The 18,838-nt window shown below is 52.4% G+C and overlaps 1 protein-coding gene across 3 annotated transcripts in view; it reads left to right on the top strand.

Annotated features, from left to right (window-relative positions):
- LOC119952956 (phospholipid-transporting ATPase ABCA1-like) overlaps positions 1-18,838 on the top strand; it is a 216,373-nt gene that overhangs the window by 129,136 nt on the left and 68,399 nt on the right. For all 3 annotated transcript variants that reach the window (XM_038776597.1, XM_038776599.1, XM_038776598.1), the window contains exons 21-24: positions 3,050-3,189; positions 3,286-3,423; positions 4,519-4,733; positions 6,066-6,138. In XM_038776597.1, the coding sequence (XP_038632525.1) occupies positions 3,050-3,189; positions 3,286-3,423; positions 4,519-4,733; positions 6,066-6,138 (566 nt within the window). The remainder of the gene's footprint in view (positions 1-3,049; positions 3,190-3,285; positions 3,424-4,518; positions 4,734-6,065; positions 6,139-18,838) is intronic.

Raw genomic sequence — 18,838 nt, forward strand, 5'->3', positions numbered from 1 at the left:
CGTTGGTCCCTCTCTTCCCCCAGCCCGAGGTCCACCCAGTGCGGGGCATGATCTGAAATGGCAATGGCGGAGTATTCCGCATTCTCCACCCTCGAAACCAACCCCCTACTCAGGACAAAAAAATCAATCCTCGAGTAGGCCTTATGTACGTGGGAGAAAAACGAGTATTCCCTGGCCCTTGGCCTCGCAAACCTCCAGGGATCCCCCCCCCCCCCCCCCCCCCAAAATCTGGTCCATAAATCCCCTCAGCACCTTAGCCCCCGCCGGCCTCCTACCTCTCCGGGACTTGGATCGATCCAATAGGGGATCCAGCACCGTGCTGAAGTCCCCCCCCCATGATCAGGCCCCCCACCTCCACGTCCGGAATGCGGCCCAACATACGCCGCATAAACCCCGCATCGTCCCAATTTGGGGCGTAAACATTCACCAACACCACCCGCTCCCCCTACAGCTTACCACTCACCATCACATATCTCCCGCCACTGTCAGCCACCTCATTTAACGCCTCAGGATCGCCACCTCCCTACTCATCTCATCCAGCCCTGAGTGAAATACTTGGCCCACCCATCCCTTCCTCAGCCGAACCTGGTCCACCACTCTCAGGTGTGTCTCCTGGAGCATGGCCACATCCGCCTTCAGGTGCGCAAATACCCGGGCCCGTTTGACCGGCCCATTCAGCCCCCTCACATTCCAGGTTATCAGCCGGATCAGAGGGCTACCTGTCCCCCTCCCCTGCCGATTAGCCGTCCCCCGCTCTGCCAGTTTCCCACGGCGGCAACTCCCCCCCCCCCCCCCCCCCCCTCCAGCACCCCCTGCGTCCTCCAGCTTCTTCCTGACCGTTTCAGCAGCAACCCGGTACCCCCCCCCCCCGCCCCCCCAGGCTAGGACCCCTCCTAGCCGCACCCCTCCCTCCATAGCACTCCCGTGAGCCAGCTAACTTCTACTGACCCCGGCGACTCCCGCCCCCCCCGCTCTTGCGCGGAAAAAGAAAACAGCCAGCAACGACCCGCGCTTCTCAGCCCTGACCCCACCCCCACCATCTCCCAGCGCGGGAAACCCGCAGAAAGCCCGCGCTTTCGCCCTGCCCGGCCCCGCCTCCTCCAGGGCTACTCCCATTGTCAGTCCCCCCCACCAGCTCCCCGAACTCCCCGTTTACCCCTCTGCCCGAACCCGTCCACCCGACCCCTGCAGAAAAACCCATATAGAAAAGACAAATCGACATCACCCCACCCTAAGGCCAACCCACATCTTGCATTAAACCAAGCAAATACAAATACAGTATTATACAGCATCCCCCATCTTAGACCCTCAGTTTGAGTCCAATTTCTCGGCCTGCACAAAGGCCCACGCCTCCTCCGAGGACTCAAAATAATGGTGCCGGTCCTTATAGGTGACCCACAGATGCGCCGGCTGCAACATGCCGAACTTCACACTCCGTCTATGGAGCACTGCCTTCGTCCGATTAAACCCAGCCCTCCGCCTCGCCACCTTCGCACTCCAGTCCTGGAAGATCCGCACCTCCGTGTTCTCCCACTTGCTGCTCCGCTCCTTCTTGGCCCACCGGAGCACACACTCACGATCCACGAACCGATGAAACCGCACCAACACCGCCCGCGGCGGCTCGTTCGGCTTGGGCCTCCTAGCCAGAATTCTGTGGGCCCCCTCTAACTCCAGGGGCCCCTTGAAGGACCCAGCCCCCATCAGCGAGTTTAACATAACCGCCACATAGGCCGCTAGGTCCGACCCCTCCAGCCCCTCCGTGAGGCCCAGGATCCGCAAATTCTTCCTCCTCGACCGGTTGTCCAGCTCCTTGAACCGCTCCTGCCATCTTTTATGGAGCGCCTCGTGCATCTCCACCTTCCCCGCCACGGCCACGGCCTCATCCTCCCTTTCGGAGGCCTGCTGCTGCAGTTCCCGGATCGCAGCCCCCTGGGCTGTCTGCGTCTCCATCAGCTCCCTGTTGGTTACCTTCAGCGACTCCAGCAGCTCCAACTTCAGCTCCTGGAAGCAGCGCAGCAGAGTCGCCTGCTGCTCCTGAACCCACCTCCTCAGCTCCTCAAGGCCTCCGCCGGCCGCCATTTTGTCTTCCTTCCCCCGCTTTTTCAGGGGTGCTTTCTCCGGTTTTCTCCTTACCCCACTCTTGGTCCGGACCATAGGACCGTTGGGGTCGACTCCTGACCTCTTCCCACGTCGGGATTTGCTGCCTCAGCTCCGTTGGGGGCCCTGAAAAGAGCCCCAAAGTCCGTTCTCAGCGGGAGCTGCCGAATGTGCGGCTTAGCTCCGCATTGCTGCCGCCGGAAGTCGTGGAACGGCATTTGTGGGGGTCTCCCAGGGGATCAGAGGCCCCCAGGGGTTTGCGCTCTGGGCAGGAGGGTCCCGGGATGGGGGTGGGTCCCGAGGGTCCCAGGAGCCCCCTTATAGTGTGCTAGGGCATGGGGGGGGGTGTTCTGGGATCACGTTGGGAGCTCGAGAGATCATGAAGCCATTTATAAATGGAGTCCCGATCTCTCACTGCATTGAGGAGTTCCAGCGAGTGGAGATTCTTGGTGCAGAAAACGGGGCTGAGTGCAGCCTCGGGCACCCATTCCCCGCTAAAGCCCAGTATCTAACAGGATGGCCATCAAATAGCGGGGTAACGCCAGGAAACGTGAGGCTTAACACGCTCACTATGGGACTCTGTTCTAATTATTTAGATCAGGCCCCAAGTACGGGCTAAACTGGTGATAAACTCCTAGGGCCTAATAGAGTGACTAAGTGTGTTTAGATAGGGTTGGGGAACTCGCCAGCAGAGCTGGTGGTAAACTACCAATAAAAACTACCACAAATGACACTTCGTAACCTTTCACTGAAATCGCGGCCATTGTCTCTATGCAAAGCAGGGTTCTTGGCCAGCAAGCAGTAAGAAATACACAACTTCAATAGCAGAGGTTTGATGTCTGATTGGAAAAGTAAGAGGGTTCAGTTTTTGCAAATCCTATAAAAGGCCAATATAGACAGGAGTAAATCTCTCAATAACCTAATGTTCGTAATTGTTAAACTGAATTTTTAGACTGACTGTAGAGGAGCACATCTGGTTTTATGGAAGGCTGAAAGGGCTGACTGAGGAGGAGGTAAATGAAGAAATTAAGCTGATGATTGACGACGTGGATCTGGTGCACAAACGTCGGGAGCAAACAAAAAATCTCTCGGGTGAGGAGCCAATTCTTCACATCCCTCTGTGTAGGAGGTTGCCATACTTTTTTTTCTCGGCCTCAATGTGTAAATACTCTATTTATGTATTCTAAGGTGGCATGCAACGAAAGCTTTCCGTCGCCATCGCATTTGTTGGTGGGTCAAAGGTTGTTATTTTAGATGAACCAACTGCTGGCGTTGATCCTTACTCCCGCCGAGGCATATGGGAGCTCCTGCTTAAATACAGGAAAGGTGAGTCAGACACCGAGTGACCATTAACGTCTTGGTCAGATTAATAGCTGATTTAGAGCATGGTTAGATCCAAAATAAATCAGTGCATCCTCTCTGCTTGCAAACATTTCGCTTTTCTGTGCCTAAGTTGCTGATGTCGACTTTTTACAACAAATTGCAAGGAGTTGTGGCCATTTAGTTTAAAGCTAGGAAGACTGTGGTTTCGCAATGGGCAAGCTTCTGGTCGCCTGCAGCTTATTTCCCTCTATTGAGTCTTTTCCCCCTTCTCCAGTCCCTCGGTCTCCTCTCTCCCTAACTCGACAGGTTCCTTCACAGTTGCTCCTGCGACCAAGGCTTTTCCAGTAACTGTCCAGTAACCACAGTTCGCCCAAGCCAAGTTTTAATCCCAAATTCTTCGTAGATCCTTTCAATTTTTATCCCAAAGCAAAGGCGAATGATCATTGAACTAAAATAAATGGTTCCATTCCTGGGGTGGGGGGGGGATTTGGTACTTTTCCCAGGTTGCCGGAATATTTGCCTGTGGAGGACATTGCCAAGTCCCGTGTTGTCCTTTTTGGCAGGAGTCACTGGATATCATCAGCAGGAGTGCCAGTGTCATAATTCTCCCCAACCCTATTGTTGGAGCTACTGAGAGCAATTTCAATGCTACTCGCAGCAATGCAAACTGAGATCCGCTCACTTATTCCTGGCCAGGGATTGATCTTGGGCGGCACGGTAGCACTGTTGCTGCACAGCTCCAGGGTCCCAGGTTCGATTTCGGCTTGGGTCATAGTCTGTGTGGAGTCTGCACGTTCTCCCCGTATCTGCGTGGGTTTCCTCCAGGTGCTCCTGTTTCCTCTCTGGTTTCCTCCCACAAATCCCAAGTTAGGTAATTTGGACATTCTGAATTCTACCTCTGTGTACCCAAGCAGACGCCGGAATGTGGCGACTAGGGTATTTTCACAGAATCTTCATTGCAATGTTAATGTAAGCCTACTTATGACAATAAAGATTATTATATTATTATAATTATTTCAGGAGTTTAACAGCTCAGTCTAACCTGTAGCTATTTATAGAGCACTTATTTTTGTTTGGATGTGGTGTGTCACCCTGCAGGCCGTACCATAATATTGTCGACCCATTACATGGATGAGGCGGACCTCCTTGGGGACAGAATTGCCATCATCTCCCATGGAAAACTCTGCTGCTGTGGCTCTTCTCTGTTCCTCAAAAACCATTTGGGTACTGGGTATTACCTGACCTTAGTTAAAAAAGAGAACGACAGAACAACGCCAGCCAGCTCCAGCAGCACCACCATTGGCGTGCGGAAGGTACCCTGAGAATTGTGTCTCCAAGTGTGCCTCTTATATTATTGAGCAATATGTATGTGGCCAAGGCCCACAGTACCACAGCTACAGAAGTAAAGGATACTGTGGCAATGGGAATGACTCCCCAGCACTGGCAATGGACGATGCTGAAATCGCCATTGCTACAAGCAAGAATGTAGCCTTTAAAGTTGCCTAAGATTTGTCCAAAAAGACTGTCCAGTGAATTTGGATATATTTAAGGATTGTTTTAATTCATAAAAATGCTAGAATGTAAGGGTGTGATGAGAAGATAATATCGAGTGCTTTAAGAAGTAGTAGTTTGGTAAAGTCGGGTTTGACTATAAAAGCCTGTAAATCATAAAAGGAGTGAAAATTGGGGGAGGGGCGGAGTTCCGCAGTGTTAAGGTTCTGGGAAGGAATCCGGCAGAGCAGGTGATGGAGCAATAATCGTTGATTTTGACACGCTAAGAAAGTAAATCCCTGGTTGGATTAAGGGATTTATAGTTTTTTAGTTTATAATAATTGTAATTATTATAATAAAACATGCAGCCACATGATTTACCTCATCTACTCTTTTCAATCATTCTGCACACAGAGGCACACGCCACAGGAGCAGGCACGCACACACGCACAGGCACACACACGCACAGGCACACACACACGCACAGGCACTGGCACACACAAGGTCACAGGCACATGCAGGCATACACACACACAGAGACACAGACACGCACAGGCACACACGCACACACACCTAGACTCGTAGACATGCACACAGAGGCACCCACCGAGGCAGGCACACACACGCAGACATACACATAAGCAGGCACACAGAGGCGCGCACACACCCATAGACTCGCAGGAATGCACACCGAGGCAGAGCCACACACACACACGCATGCATACACACAGGTCCAGGCACACGCGCATGCACAGGCACATATGCACACTGAGGTGCAGGCACGCACACAGAGGTACACACTCATAGACTCGCAGACACGCACACACACGCACACATAGGCTCGCAGGCACACATGCAGAGGCACATACACACACACATAGACTCGCAGGCGCACACAAACCGCGGCACACACACAGAGGCACAGGCACACGCAAATGCAGGCATACACACACACAGGTACACACACTCAAACTCGCAGGCATGCAAACAGAGGCACAGACACACATGTGCTTTTTGAAGTACTAAAATGCTCTGGTAAGAGCAGTTGTGGGTTTCTCTCAAAAGACAGAACACTAATGGGACCCACTCATTCTGATGGATCAAATGGCCGTTTCTCATTATTAACTGCTTATTTGTTATTTTAACATTACCAGGATGACAGTGATTCTGAGAGGAGCTATGACACTGGCCTTGGCAGTGAGCAGTACAGTGAAACTGGTGCTTTGGGTATGTTTCATTCCCTTTATTAGTATGAATGAGGTGTGCTTTGCCATTGTTCCATTTCAGCAGTAGTTTACAGCACTCCTAATCCAACTGAGCACTTGGGTAATATTACCTTTTGCAATTAAAATGGATCTGGTTTCAGCTGAGCAGTCCCTCTACGTCATTCTCCAACTTTTATATTTGCAGCATTTTCCCATGGGAGGTAAATCCACAGAACCATCTAATTTCTCCTGATTGTAGGATGATAAAAGTACGCAGTGGCTGTTCAGCAGGGTGCACAAGGAGGGTGGGTGGGTGGGGGGGGGGGGGGGGGGGGGGGGTGGGGGGGGGGGGGGTAGGGGGGAATAGGCAATAGGGCATGAAGGGGTTGGCGAACGGTAACAGACACATAGCAACAATGAGGTATAAAGGGGCTGGAAGGGGGGTTGAAGAGGAACTATGGCAGTCCGATGATGGGGAAGCTGGAGCCCAATAAGGAAAACTGGAATGCACTCGCAGGAGGGGGCGGATGGGAATCAAACTGTTTGAATGGTTGTGTGTGTGTGTGTGTGTGTGTGTGTGTGTGTGGATCAGTCATAAAGCAATGGGGGATGATGGAACCATCAATTCAGCGAACACGTGTAGTTGGATCTGAACAGAGGCTTTAATACACTTACAATAGAGCCAGCCTATTCGTCGTTGAACTTCAGATGAACTGGCAGGCTGGGTCTAAGGCACTGATCTTTATACATCGGTCCCAGAGGGAGGAGTCCTGGGCGGAGCCAAGGGAGGAGCCCAATACAAACACTCGCGTACTCCCAGAGCGACTCCCCCTGGTGGTCGGATAGTGCAAGTGCACTTACAATGGGTAGATAACGAACATATATACATGGAGTGATATTGGCAACTATATATAGTGTCAATCACATTCACCCCCTGTTAAAAAAATCAAGTCCGGCGGGGGTGATGGCTCAAAGAGTCAGTCTGTCCGGTGGACGAATTGTCCATTTTGATCTGCGGAGCACCGGAGTTGCAGCCTCTTGCGGTGGCTGGGCGGGCTTCGAGGTCTGGGGTACAGTTGCCAGCTCTGGGGCGAGTCTTGTCCGAGCCTCATACACCTCTTGGTCGAATGGAGAATGGGGGCGCGGGGGGCGGGCTGGTGCTGGCGCTTGGGACTGGTGGGGTGAGCTCGCAGAATCGGGGGTGCAAGGAGATGGCCGCATAGGGAACGGGGAAAGGAGTTCTTCGGTGGGGGTAGATGGGGGGCTGGATCCAGCGGGTGCCAGGTCCCGGAGGGATACTGTGTCCTGGCGACTGTCCGGGAACTCAACAGATGTGTACTGTGGGTTGGAATGAAGCAGGCGCACCTTTTCAACAATGGGGTTGGTCTTGTGCGCCCTGACGTGCTTCCTTAGGAGAACCGGGCCTGGCGTCCTCAGCCACACCGGAAGTGAGGCCCCTTTGGTAGTGCCCCTGGAAAAAATGAAGAGCCGCTCATGGGGGGTTTGGTTGGTAGCTGTGCACAGAAGGGATCTAATTGCGTGGAGTGCGTCAGGGAGGACTTCCTGCCATTGGGAAACTTGGAGCTTCCTGGACCTGAGGGTCAGTAGGACGGTCTTCCAGACCGTCGCATTCTCCCTCTCCACCTGCCCGTTCCCCCTGGGGTTGTAACTGGTAGTCCTGCTCGAGGCGATGCCCTTGTCGAGCAGGTACTGACGCAGCTCGTCACTCATAAAGAACGCACCCCGGTCGCTATGCACGTAGCTGGGGAAACCGAACAGGGTGAAGACACTCTTCAGGGCCCTAATGACTGTGTGGGAGGTCATATCGGGGCACGGGATAGCGAATGGAAAGCGGGAGAACTCGTCAATAATGTTAAGGAAGTAAATGTTTTTGTTAGTGGAGGGGAGTGGCCCTTTGAAATCGATCGCAAGGCGTTCAAAGGGCCTAGAAGCCTTGACCAGGTGGGCCCTGTCTGGTCTATAGAAGTGCAGTTTGCACTCCGCACAGATCGGGTAGTCCCTGGTGACCACTTTTACCTCCTCGTTGGAGAAAGGCAGGTTTCGGGCTCTGATGTAGTGCGTGAGCCGGGTGACCCCCGGGTGGTAGAGGTCATCGTGGATGGCTTTTGGCGGCTGATTTGCGCGCTGGCGCATGTCCCGCGGGATAGGGCATCCAAGAGCTCGTTGAGCTTCCCCGGTCGATATTTGATATCGTAATTGTAGGTGGAGAGTTCAATCCTTCACCGAAGAATTTTGTCATTTTTAATTTTGCCCCTTTGCAAGTTGTCGAACATGAAGGCGACCGACCGTTGGTCGGTAATGAGGGTGAACCTCCTACCTGCGAGGTAGTGCCTCCAGTGTCGGACAGCCTCCACGATGGCTTGTGCTTCCTTCTCGACTGAGGAGTGTCGGAGTTCTGAAGCGGATAGGGTACGGGAAAAAATGCAACGGGCCGCCCTGCTTGGTTTAAAGTGGCTGCTAGCGCTACCTCTGAGGCGTCGCTCTCAACCTGAAAGGGAGTGGATTGATCCACCGCCCGCATGGCTGCTTTGGCGATGTCGTCCCTGATGCAGCTGAAGGCTTGGCGCGCCTCAGCAGACAGGGGAAATAGTGTGGCCTTGAAGAGTGGGCGGGCTTTGTCCGCATATTGGGGGACCCACTGGGCGTAGTACGAAAAGAGCCCCAAGCACCGTTTGAGGGCCTTGGGGCCATGGGGGAGGGGGAGTTCTAAGAGGAGGCACATGTGGTCCAGGTCTGGGCCCAGGACTCCGTTCTCCACGACGTAGCCGAGGATAGCTAGTCTGTTTGTGCGGAACACTCATTTCTCCTTGTTATATGTAAGGTTTCATTTTTGGGCCGTCTGGAGAAAACGGTGGAGGTTGGCGTCGTGGTCCTGCTGGTCATGGCCGCAGATGGTAACATTATCCAGATACGGAAACGTGGCCCGCAGCCCATACTGGTCGACCATTTGGTCCATTGCTTGTTGGAACACCGAAACCCCGTTAATGACGCCGAAGGGAACCCGGAGGAAATGGAAGAGGCGGCCATCGGCCTCGAACACCGTGTAGTGGCGGTCCTCCGGACGGATTGGGAGCTGGTGGTATGTAGACTTCAGATCCACCGTGGAAAATAGCCGATATTGGGCGATCTGGTTTACCATGTCTGCGATTCTGGGGAGGGGATACACGTTTAGGAGCGTAAAGCGATTGATGGTCTGGCTATAATCGACGACCATGCGGAATTTTTCCCCGTTCTTGACGACCACCACCTGAGCTCTCCAGGGACTGTTACTGGCCTCTATGATCCCCTCACTGAGCAGCCTTCGGACCTCCGTTCTGATAAATACCCTATCCTGCAGGCTGTACCGCCTGCTGCGGGTGGCTACCGGTTTGCAATCCGGGGTGAGGTTGGCGAAGAGAGGAGGGGGGGGGGGGGGATGCGCAGCGTGGCGAGGCCGCAGATAGTGAGTGGGAGCAGGGGCCCGCCGAAGCTGAGGGTGAGACTCTTGAGATTACATTGGAAATCCAAGCCTAAGAGGAGTGGCGCGCAGAGGTCGGGCAAGACATACAGTTTAAATTTGGAATAGCTAGCGCCTCGAATTGTTCGCGTTACTGTAGTGCGGCCTTGGATTTGGATGGAATGGGAGCCCGAAGCGAGGGCGACAGTTTGGTTGACGGGATAAATAGGGAGGGAACAGCGTCTTACCAGCTCTGTGTGGATGAAGCTCTCTGTGCTCCCGAAGTCTAAGAGGCATGACGTGTTGTACCCGTTGATCTGGACCTCCAACATCGAATTTCTCAGATGCTTGGGGCGAGATTGGTCGAGGGTGACCGTGTTGAGTTGCGGGCCGCGTGGTGGGTGCCCGGGGGAGTCGAATTCTACCGATCGGGCGTCCTGTCGAGTAGATGCCGCTGCGTTCTAGCGAGCTTGATGCAGGAACACTGCGCTGAGTTGCGGGCCATGTGGTGACTGCCTGGGGAGGTCGTACTCCTCCGATGAGCTGTTTGAGTCTGGGGATGCAGCTAATGCCCGTGGAGGGTGGTGATGAAGATGGTGTCCAAGATGGCGGCCCCCATGATTCGCACGTGGCCGGCCGCATGGTGGAGGTTTGCCAAGATGGTGGCCCCCATGGATCACGTGGCGGGAGGGGGCGGAGCCTGAGCGTCGGCCGCAGCGTTTAGGGCCCCGCGGGCCTGCTGGTGCTGGGGGCGATGCTTTTGGACTGTTGGGGTGTTGAGGGCTGGGGCCCTTCTGCCGAGGCACACTTTAGCATAGTGGCCTTTGTTCCCGCAGCTGCTGCAGGTCGCGGATCGGGCTGAGCAGTGCTGCTGCGGGTGCTGGCTTTGTCCACAGAAGTGGCAGGCTGGAGCAATTGAATAACTGGTTTGGGGAGCTGAATAGTGGCAGGCTGGAGCAGTTGAATAACTGGTTTGGCGAGCTGAGTAGCTGGCTGGGGGAGCTGAGTAATTAGATGGAGCAGCTGGATAGTTTGAGCAGTTGACTGGGACAGTAGGACCGGCTGTGGCAGCGTGATAGCTGGGGGGCCTTGCGGCACAGGCTTGGAGGGTCCTCAGGTCGGGGGCCCATGCGGGGTTAGCGGGGTCCGCGGGAAACGAGTTGAGGCTGCGGAAGGAAACTTCCATCGTGATAGCAGCCTCTACGGTAGTCTCTAAGCCCTGGGCCCCATTTTCTAATAGTCTCTGACGTACATAGTTAGATCGAAGGCCCGCTACAAAAACATCCCGCACAGCAAGCTCCCTATGTTTAGCCGCGGTTACGGCCTGGTAATTGCAGTCATTTGAGAGATTGTTCAACTCGCGTGCAAATTCAGCTAAAGTTTCAGTAGCCCGTTGTCGGCGAGGCGTGAACACATGGCGGGCAAAGACCTCGTTCATGGGCCTAATATACATTTTGTCCAAAATCGCCAGCGCTGTGGTGTAGGAACCGGCTGGATTTAATTGTGTAGAAATTCTGTGGCTTACCCTCGCGTGCAGTAGGCTGAGCTTTTGTTCCTCCGTAGTTTCAGCGGTGCTGATCTCGGCCAGGTGGGCCTTAAAACATTTCAGCCAGTGGCAGAAGGTTTCTTTCGCCTCTGCATCCTGCGGATCGAGTTCTAGACGTCCTGGTTTTAGAGCGGATTCCATGCTTTACTTCGGCAGCTTCTTAAGTGTATTAAATTGATGGAACCGTCAATTCAGCGAACACGTGTAGTTGGATCTGAACAGAGGCTTTAATACACTTACAGTATAGCCAGCCTATTCGTCGTTGAACTTCAGGTGAACTGGCAGGCTGGCTCTAAGGCACTGATCTTTATACATCGGTCCCAGGGGGAGGAGTCCTGGGCGGAGACAAGGGAGGAGCCCAGTACAAACTCTCGCGTACTCCCAGAGTGACTCCCCTGGTGGTCGGATAGTGCAAGTGCACTTACAATGGGTAGATAACAAACATCTATACATGGAGTGATATTGGCAACTATATATAGTGTGAATCACATTCACCACAGGGGATATCATTGAAAGACAGACATAGTCCCTGGTCTGGGGCCAAGATGGAGTGCAAGAGTAATGGCAGTCCTGGGAGTTTTGCGGGCCCTTCTAAAGGACTATACTCCCGCTCTAGGGAGGGACATGTCCTGTGTGCTCAATTAGGATAACGCACAGATTTATGTGCAGGGCATGTTCACAGTTGGTGAGCTTGTACTTGCTTGCAGATGTGATTATCATGGTGAGGGGAGACATCTGCAGCCTGCAAATGGAGAAAACATAGAGTGCGATTCAATTACCACGTTGCGCACGGCGCCAATCCAGGTGAATAGCAGAAAGGCCAAAATCGAGACTCACATTAGTCACGTACCATTTTGCAATTCACCTGACCCGCTCCCGATGGCGGGTTCTGGAACATGGCCAAAAATGACGAGAATGTGATTAACCCTCATTTGCATTCATTTCACTCTCATTGATGATATTGAAGTCAAATGCAGCTGCCTCTCGGGAATTAGCCTACTCCTCAATGGAAAGTCACACGCATCATTTAGAACTCCTTTACAAAAACGTGAAGCTGGGCCAATGGCTACCGAGGGGAAGTGCAGAGGTGAGTAGCCATTTCCATTTTGCGGCATGCAGCTCAAGGGCACCGGGGTGGGGGGGAGGGCTCTGTCAGAGGGCTTAAGCGTTCTAGATCGGGGGTCGTCCCTTACCCGGGGGCTGGTGAGGGGCTTTCCGCTTGTGAGGCCTTCAAGCTACCTTTAAATATTATGGAGACCCATAACATGAGCAACCACAGCTGCAGCCTGCAGGGTGCAGGAGAACGCCCTGACTGATTTTCCTCGGATGGCTCCTCGGCATCCTCCTCTGAGATGGGTTGGGGCTTATGTTGGCCTTACTCTTCTCCCCTGACCTGCTGGTACCTGTAAGGGAGAGAAGAGAGATTTGGTTCAGGAACAGGCCTTAGACAACGGGCTGGATTCTCCGAGCCCGCGCTGGGTCAGAGAATCGCTGGGGACGCGGGAAATTCCCACCACGTCGCTCCGACACCGGGCCGCGATTCTCCGGCGACCGGAGAATTGACGGCAATCGCACCCGCGTGGTCACTGTGGCGCCGGTCGGGGGACGCCGAAAAAGGACTCCGCGGCAATTCTCTGCGGGCGACCAGCCAAACTCCCGCCGAGTGCCGCCAGCATGGGGGGGGGGGGGTGCTGACTCCGGGGCGGCCTACCCGGGGTCCAGGCCTGCGATCGGGGGCTTCCGATTGGCGGGCGGCCGCGATCTGGAGGGGCCAAACCTCCTTACGTGCGGCCCGCTGTAAGGTCCCCAGCATGTTGCACCGCGCAGGCGTGGAACGGCAACCACGTGCATGTGCTAACGTGGAGACAGCAACCACACGCATGCGCCAGCACGGAAACGGCCATAGCGTGCATGCGCAGACCTGCACCGGCCGTGCTGGGCCACCTTTCAGCACCGGAGCAGCGCGCAGCACTCCGGCGCTAGTGCTATCCCCCTGAACACCGGTGAATTGCTGGGCCAGCTGGCCCTGTGTTTACGCCGCCGTTAACACTTGGCCAGGATTTTGGAGAATCTCGGCCAAGATTGTCCATCACTTACTGTGAATGTCAGGAGATGATCAACTCACAAGAGGGCTCATCCGTACTTGGTTGCTGGGAGAAGTCAATCTTGCCTTCCCCTCAGGGGCATTCCTTATCCTCCCTGGCCAGCTCAATGGCATCCTCCCTGTCATAATATGTACTCATGCACATAATGAGGTAAAGACAGGCAGTGACAGACACCCAGGTTAGCCAATCAGCACACAGGACAGAACACAACCAATCACCAGACAAAACACTAGACGGGGGCTTCCTACTATAAAACACACGAGGGATCAGCACTCCGCCTCTTTCCACTAGTGACAACTGTAGTGACAGTCAGGGTGCATATATCAGTTAGCACCTTCTACACGTGACTCAGTACTAGTCTGGTCTAGTTTAGTGTGACTGTTCTCTCAAACATAGAACATACAGTGCATAAGGAGGCCATTCGGCCCATCGAGCCTGTACCGACCCACTTAAGCCCTCACTTCCACCCAATCCCCGTAACCCAATAACCCCTCCTAACCTTTTTGGTCACTAAGGGCAATTTATCATGGCCAATCCACCTAACCTGCACATCTTTGGACTGTGGGAGGAAATCGGAGCACCCGGAGGAAACCCACACAGACACGGGGATAACGTGCAGACTCCGCACAGACAGTGACCCAGCGGGGAATCGAACCTGGGACCCTGGCGCCGTGAAGCCACAGTGCTATCCACTTGTGCTACCGTGCCGCCCTGACGTTAGTTAGTTAGAGTTAGCACACTTAGAGTAGTAGAGTGTCAACCCACAGCAAGCTGTGTGCATTGTTACAGAAGTTCAATAAATCGTATTGAACCAACGTCTAAGTCTGGTGTCTGCTTTCCAGTACAACTGCATCCAGTTGCAGTCCGTGTTACCCCAGGGTGAATAACACAACACTCCCCAAAGGTAATCAGCTCCTGATTCGGTCTTTGATCTTTCTCTCTTGTTGTGGGCAAGTTTGGCCTGCATGACGACAAGGACGGAATGCCATATGAAGGGGTGGAGCAGAGGTTTGAAAGCATGCATTGCCTCCTGTATGTGGTGAGGCCTCCCCATTAAGGGGTGAGGATGGAGTTTGTGCAGCAAGATAGATGAGATGATGGTGAATGTTATTGAGTAAATCAGGACTGATATTTGTCCCCTGCCTATTGTGTGAAATCCCTGAGCAGTGCATCCCTTTAAGTGCACAATGCCAGGATGAGGGATGTAATATTCAGGAACTGAAGGTTAACTTCCCCTAGCGGAGCGGATTAGATTAACCTCTTCCTGCACTGTTTTGCATTCAGGAGGGAGTCGCCTGACGCGCTGACCTCCTCTGCGACTGCCTTCCAGGCCTGCAAAGTGAGGCTGGTGGGGCTTCCTGGATAAATTCCTGGGGTATAGAGTTATCCCATCATTCGTGTACTCTTCTTATCAAATCTCGAGGGAGTCGTGGCTAAAATTCGGTGCACCCTCTTCTTTTGCTCCGATATCTCTGTGGGTCCCCTGAGGGCAGCTGGACTGGAGAGCGAAATGCTTGCATTTGGGTGGCGTTTGAACATGGCACCCGGACTTTCATCCTCATTTGTGACGGCGGAGCAGACAGATCCATTCCCCACCCACCATGTGGTTTGGCCAATCACTCACCTGTGCAAATTAAATTAGCTTCCAGGCGTGAATTGCCGCCCCTCTAATCAGAGGGAAATGTGTCGCCAACTGCACTTGATTTTAGACATGGAAAATTCCAGTCCTAGGCAGAGTTGAGTGGTGGTAAGGGGGTGACCCGTTGGGGTCACTGGGGGAAGGGGGATTGGAAGTACAAACAGGAGGTGGGGACTCTCCCTTTCCAATAATGGGTCGCTCGATCCAGCATTATGCGCCTTTGAACGGGGGACCCTCACCCGTCCGGAAACCCACAAACAAACACATCAGGGATTAATCCCAGCAGCTGTGGGATGAGGCTCTTCAGTGGGCAGGCCTTTCGCCACAGACCTAAACGGGGTGATGGTGGGAAAGTGACAGGAGGCGAGGCCACATTGGATTTGGTTTTGGGTAATGAACCAGGCCAGGTGTTAGATCTGGAGGTAGGTGAGCACTTTGGAAACAGTGACCACAATTCGGTGACCTTTACATTAGTGATGGAAAGGGATAAGTATACCCCGCAGGGCAAGAGTTATAGCTGGGGGAAGGGCAATTATGATGCCATTAGACATGACTTAGGATGTGTTGGTTGGAGAAGTAGGCTGCAAGGGTTGGGCACACTGGATATGTGGAGCTTGTTCAAGGAACAGCTATTGCATGTTCTTGATAAGTACGTACCAGTCAGGCAGGGAGGAAGGGGTCGAGCGAGGGAACCGTGGTTTACCAAAGAAGTGGAATCTCTTGTTAAGAGGAAGAAGGAGGCCTATGTGAAGATGAGGCGTGAAGTTTCAGTTGGGGCGCTTGATAGTTACAAGGAAGCGAGGAAGGATCTAAAGAGAGAGCTGAGACGAGCAAGGAGGGGACATGAGAAGTCTTTGGCAGGTAGGATCAAGGAAAACCCAAAAGCTTTCTATAGGTATGTCAGGAATAAAAGAATGACTAGGGTAAGAGTAGGGCCAGTCAAGGACAGTGGTGGGAAGTTGTGTGTGGAGGCTGAGGAGATAAGCGAGATACTAAATGAATACTTTTCGTCAGTATTCACTCAAGAAAAAGATAATATTGTGGAGGAGAATGCTGAGACCCAGGCTATTAGAATAGATGGCATTGAGGTGCGTAGGGAAGAAGTGTTGGCAATTCTGGACAAGGTGAAAATAGATAAGTCCCCGGGGCCAGATGGGATTTATCCTAGGATTCTCTGGGAAGCCAGGGAAGAGATTGCTGAGCCTTTGGCTTTGATTTTTAGGTCATCATTGGCTACAGGAATAGTGCCAGAGGACTGGAGGATAGCAAATGTGGTCCCTTTGTTCAAGAAGGGGAGTAGAGATAACCCCGGTAACTATAGGCCGGTGAGCCTAACGTCTGTGGTGGGTAAAGTCTTGGAGAGGATTATAAAAGATACAATTTATAATCATCTAGATAGGAATAATATGATTAGGGACAGTCAGCATGGTTTTGTGAAGGGTAGGTCATGCCTCACAAACCTTATCGAGTTCTTTGAGAAGGTGACTGAACAGGTAGACGAGGGTAGAGCAGTTGATGTGGTGTATATGGATTTCAGTAAAGCGTTTGATAAGGTTCCCCACGGTCGTCTATTGCAGAAAATACGGAGGCTGGGGATTGAGGGTGATTTAGAGATGTGGATCAGAAATTGGCTAGTTGAAAGAAGACAGAGAGTGGTAGTTGATGGGAAATGTTCAGAATGGAGTTCAGTTACGAGTGGCGTACCACAAGGATCTGTTCTGGGGCCGTTGCTGTTTGTCATTTTTATAAATGACCTAGAGGAGGGGGCAGAAGGATGGGTGAGTAAATTTGCAGACGACACTAAAGTCGGTGGAGTTGTAGACAGTGCGGAAGGATGTTGCAGGTTACAGAGGGACATAGATAAGCTGCAGAGCTGGGCTGAGAGGTGGCAAATGGAGTTTAATGTGGAGAAGTGTGAGGTGATTCACTTTGGAAAGAATAACAGAAATGCGGAATATTTGGCTAATGGTAAAATTCTTGGTAGTGTGGATGAGCAGAGGGATCTCGGTGTCCATGTACATAGATCCCTGAAAGTTGCCACCCAGGTTGATAGGGTTGTGAAGAAGGCCTATGGTGTGTTGGCCTTTATTGGTAGAGGGATTGAGTTCCGGAGCCATGAGGTCATGTTGCAGTTGTACAAAACTCTAGTACGGCCGCATTTGGAGTATTGCGTACAGTTCTGGTCGCCTCATTATAGGAAGGACGTGGAAGCTTTGGAACGGGTGCAGAGGAGATTTACCAGGATGTTGCCTGGTATGGAGGGAAAATCTTATGAGGAAAGGCTGATGGACTTGAGGTTGTTTTCGTTAGAGAGAAGAAGGTTAAGAGGTGACTTAATAGAGGCATACAAAATGATCAGAGGGTTAGATAGGGTGGACAGCGAGAGCCTTCTCCCGCGGATGGAGGTGGCTAGCACGAGGGGACATAGCCTTAAATTGAGGGGTAATAGATATAGGACAGAGGTCAGAGGTGGGTTTTTTACGCAAAGAGTGGTGAGGCCGTGGAATGCCCTACCTGCAACAGTAGTGAACTCGCCAACATTGAGGCCATTTAAAAATTTATTGGATAAGCATATGGATGATAAGGGCATAGTGTAGGTTAGATGGCCTTTAGATTTTTTCCATGTCGGTGCAACATCGAGGGCCGAAGGGCCTGTACTGCGCTGTATCGTTCTATGTTCTATGTTCTATGTACCTACCATGCTCCTCTGCTATCATATTCGCCACAGGAGAGGCCACAAGATTCTGCCTGGTCTATGAAAAAGGGCGGATTGTGCCTTCAGGTGAGCTCTCTGTCCCAACCTAACAACGTGTTGGTCCAAAAAGGTTCTGGGATTTTAAATCGGTAATGCGAGACATGGATTTTTGGATTTTGGCGAAGCACCAGTGTCTGCGTGGGTTTCCTCCGGGTGCTCCGGTTTCCTCCCACAGTCCAAAGATGTGCGGGTTAGGTGGATTGGCCATGCTAAATTGCCCGTAGTGTACTAATAGTAAGGTTAAGGGGGGGGGAGTTGTTGGGTTACGGGTATTGGGTGGATACGTGGGTTTGAGGAGGGTGATCATTGCTCGGTACAACATCGAGGGCCGAAGGGCCTGTTCTGTGCTGTACTGTTCTATGTTCTATACCTCAACCGATACCCACAAGAGTTTTATACAGTCCAAGAGGTGCAGGTTAGGTAGATTGGCCATGCTAAATTGCCCCTTTGTGCCCAAAAGGTGGGGAGGGTTACTGGGATAGGGTGGAGGCGGGGGCTCAAGTAGGGTTCTCTTGTGGTTAGCACTGCTGTCTCACGGCGCTGAGAACCCGGGTTCGATCCTGGTCCCGGGTCGCTGTCCCTGTGGAGTTTGCCCATTCTCCCCGTGTCTGCGTGGGTCTCACCCCCTCAACCCAAAGATTTGCCAGTCAGGTGGATTGGCCACGCTAAATTGCCCCTTAATTGGAAAAAAATAATTGGGGACTCTAAATTAAAAATAATAAGTAGGGTTCTCTTTCCAGGGGCTGGTGCAGACTCGATGGGCCGAAAGGCCTCCCCCTGTATTGTAGGGATTCTATGATTTATCGTTCTTTACGTTGAAACATGGGCGAAATTCAATGCAACTCTTAAATAAAAAGCTTTTAATTTCAATAAAGGAGAAATTCTGCTGCTCACAGAAAATATCTTCTGATTAACTGAAGTACATCGTAAGTCAGTCTACTTTGGGCCGCTCCAAAATGACGCTGGTAATCTAGTGATGGGAGACAAGGAAATAGCTGAGGAACTTAATAAGTACTTTGCGTCAGTCTTCACAGTAGAAGTGGCTGATGAAATTCAACGTGGGCAAGTGCGAGGTCTTGCACTTTGGAAAAAAGAATAGATGCATGGACTATTTTCTAAACGGTGACAAAATTCATAATGCTAAAGTGCAAAGGGACTTGGGAGTCCTAGTCCAGGATTCTCTAAAGGTAAACTTGCAGGTTGAGTCCGTAATTAAGAAA

The sequence above is a fragment of the Scyliorhinus canicula genome, chromosome 18 (genome assembly GCF_902713615.1).
Source record: "Scyliorhinus canicula chromosome 18, sScyCan1.1, whole genome shotgun sequence".
Taxonomy (NCBI): Eukaryota; Metazoa; Chordata; class Chondrichthyes; order Carcharhiniformes; family Scyliorhinidae; genus Scyliorhinus; species Scyliorhinus canicula.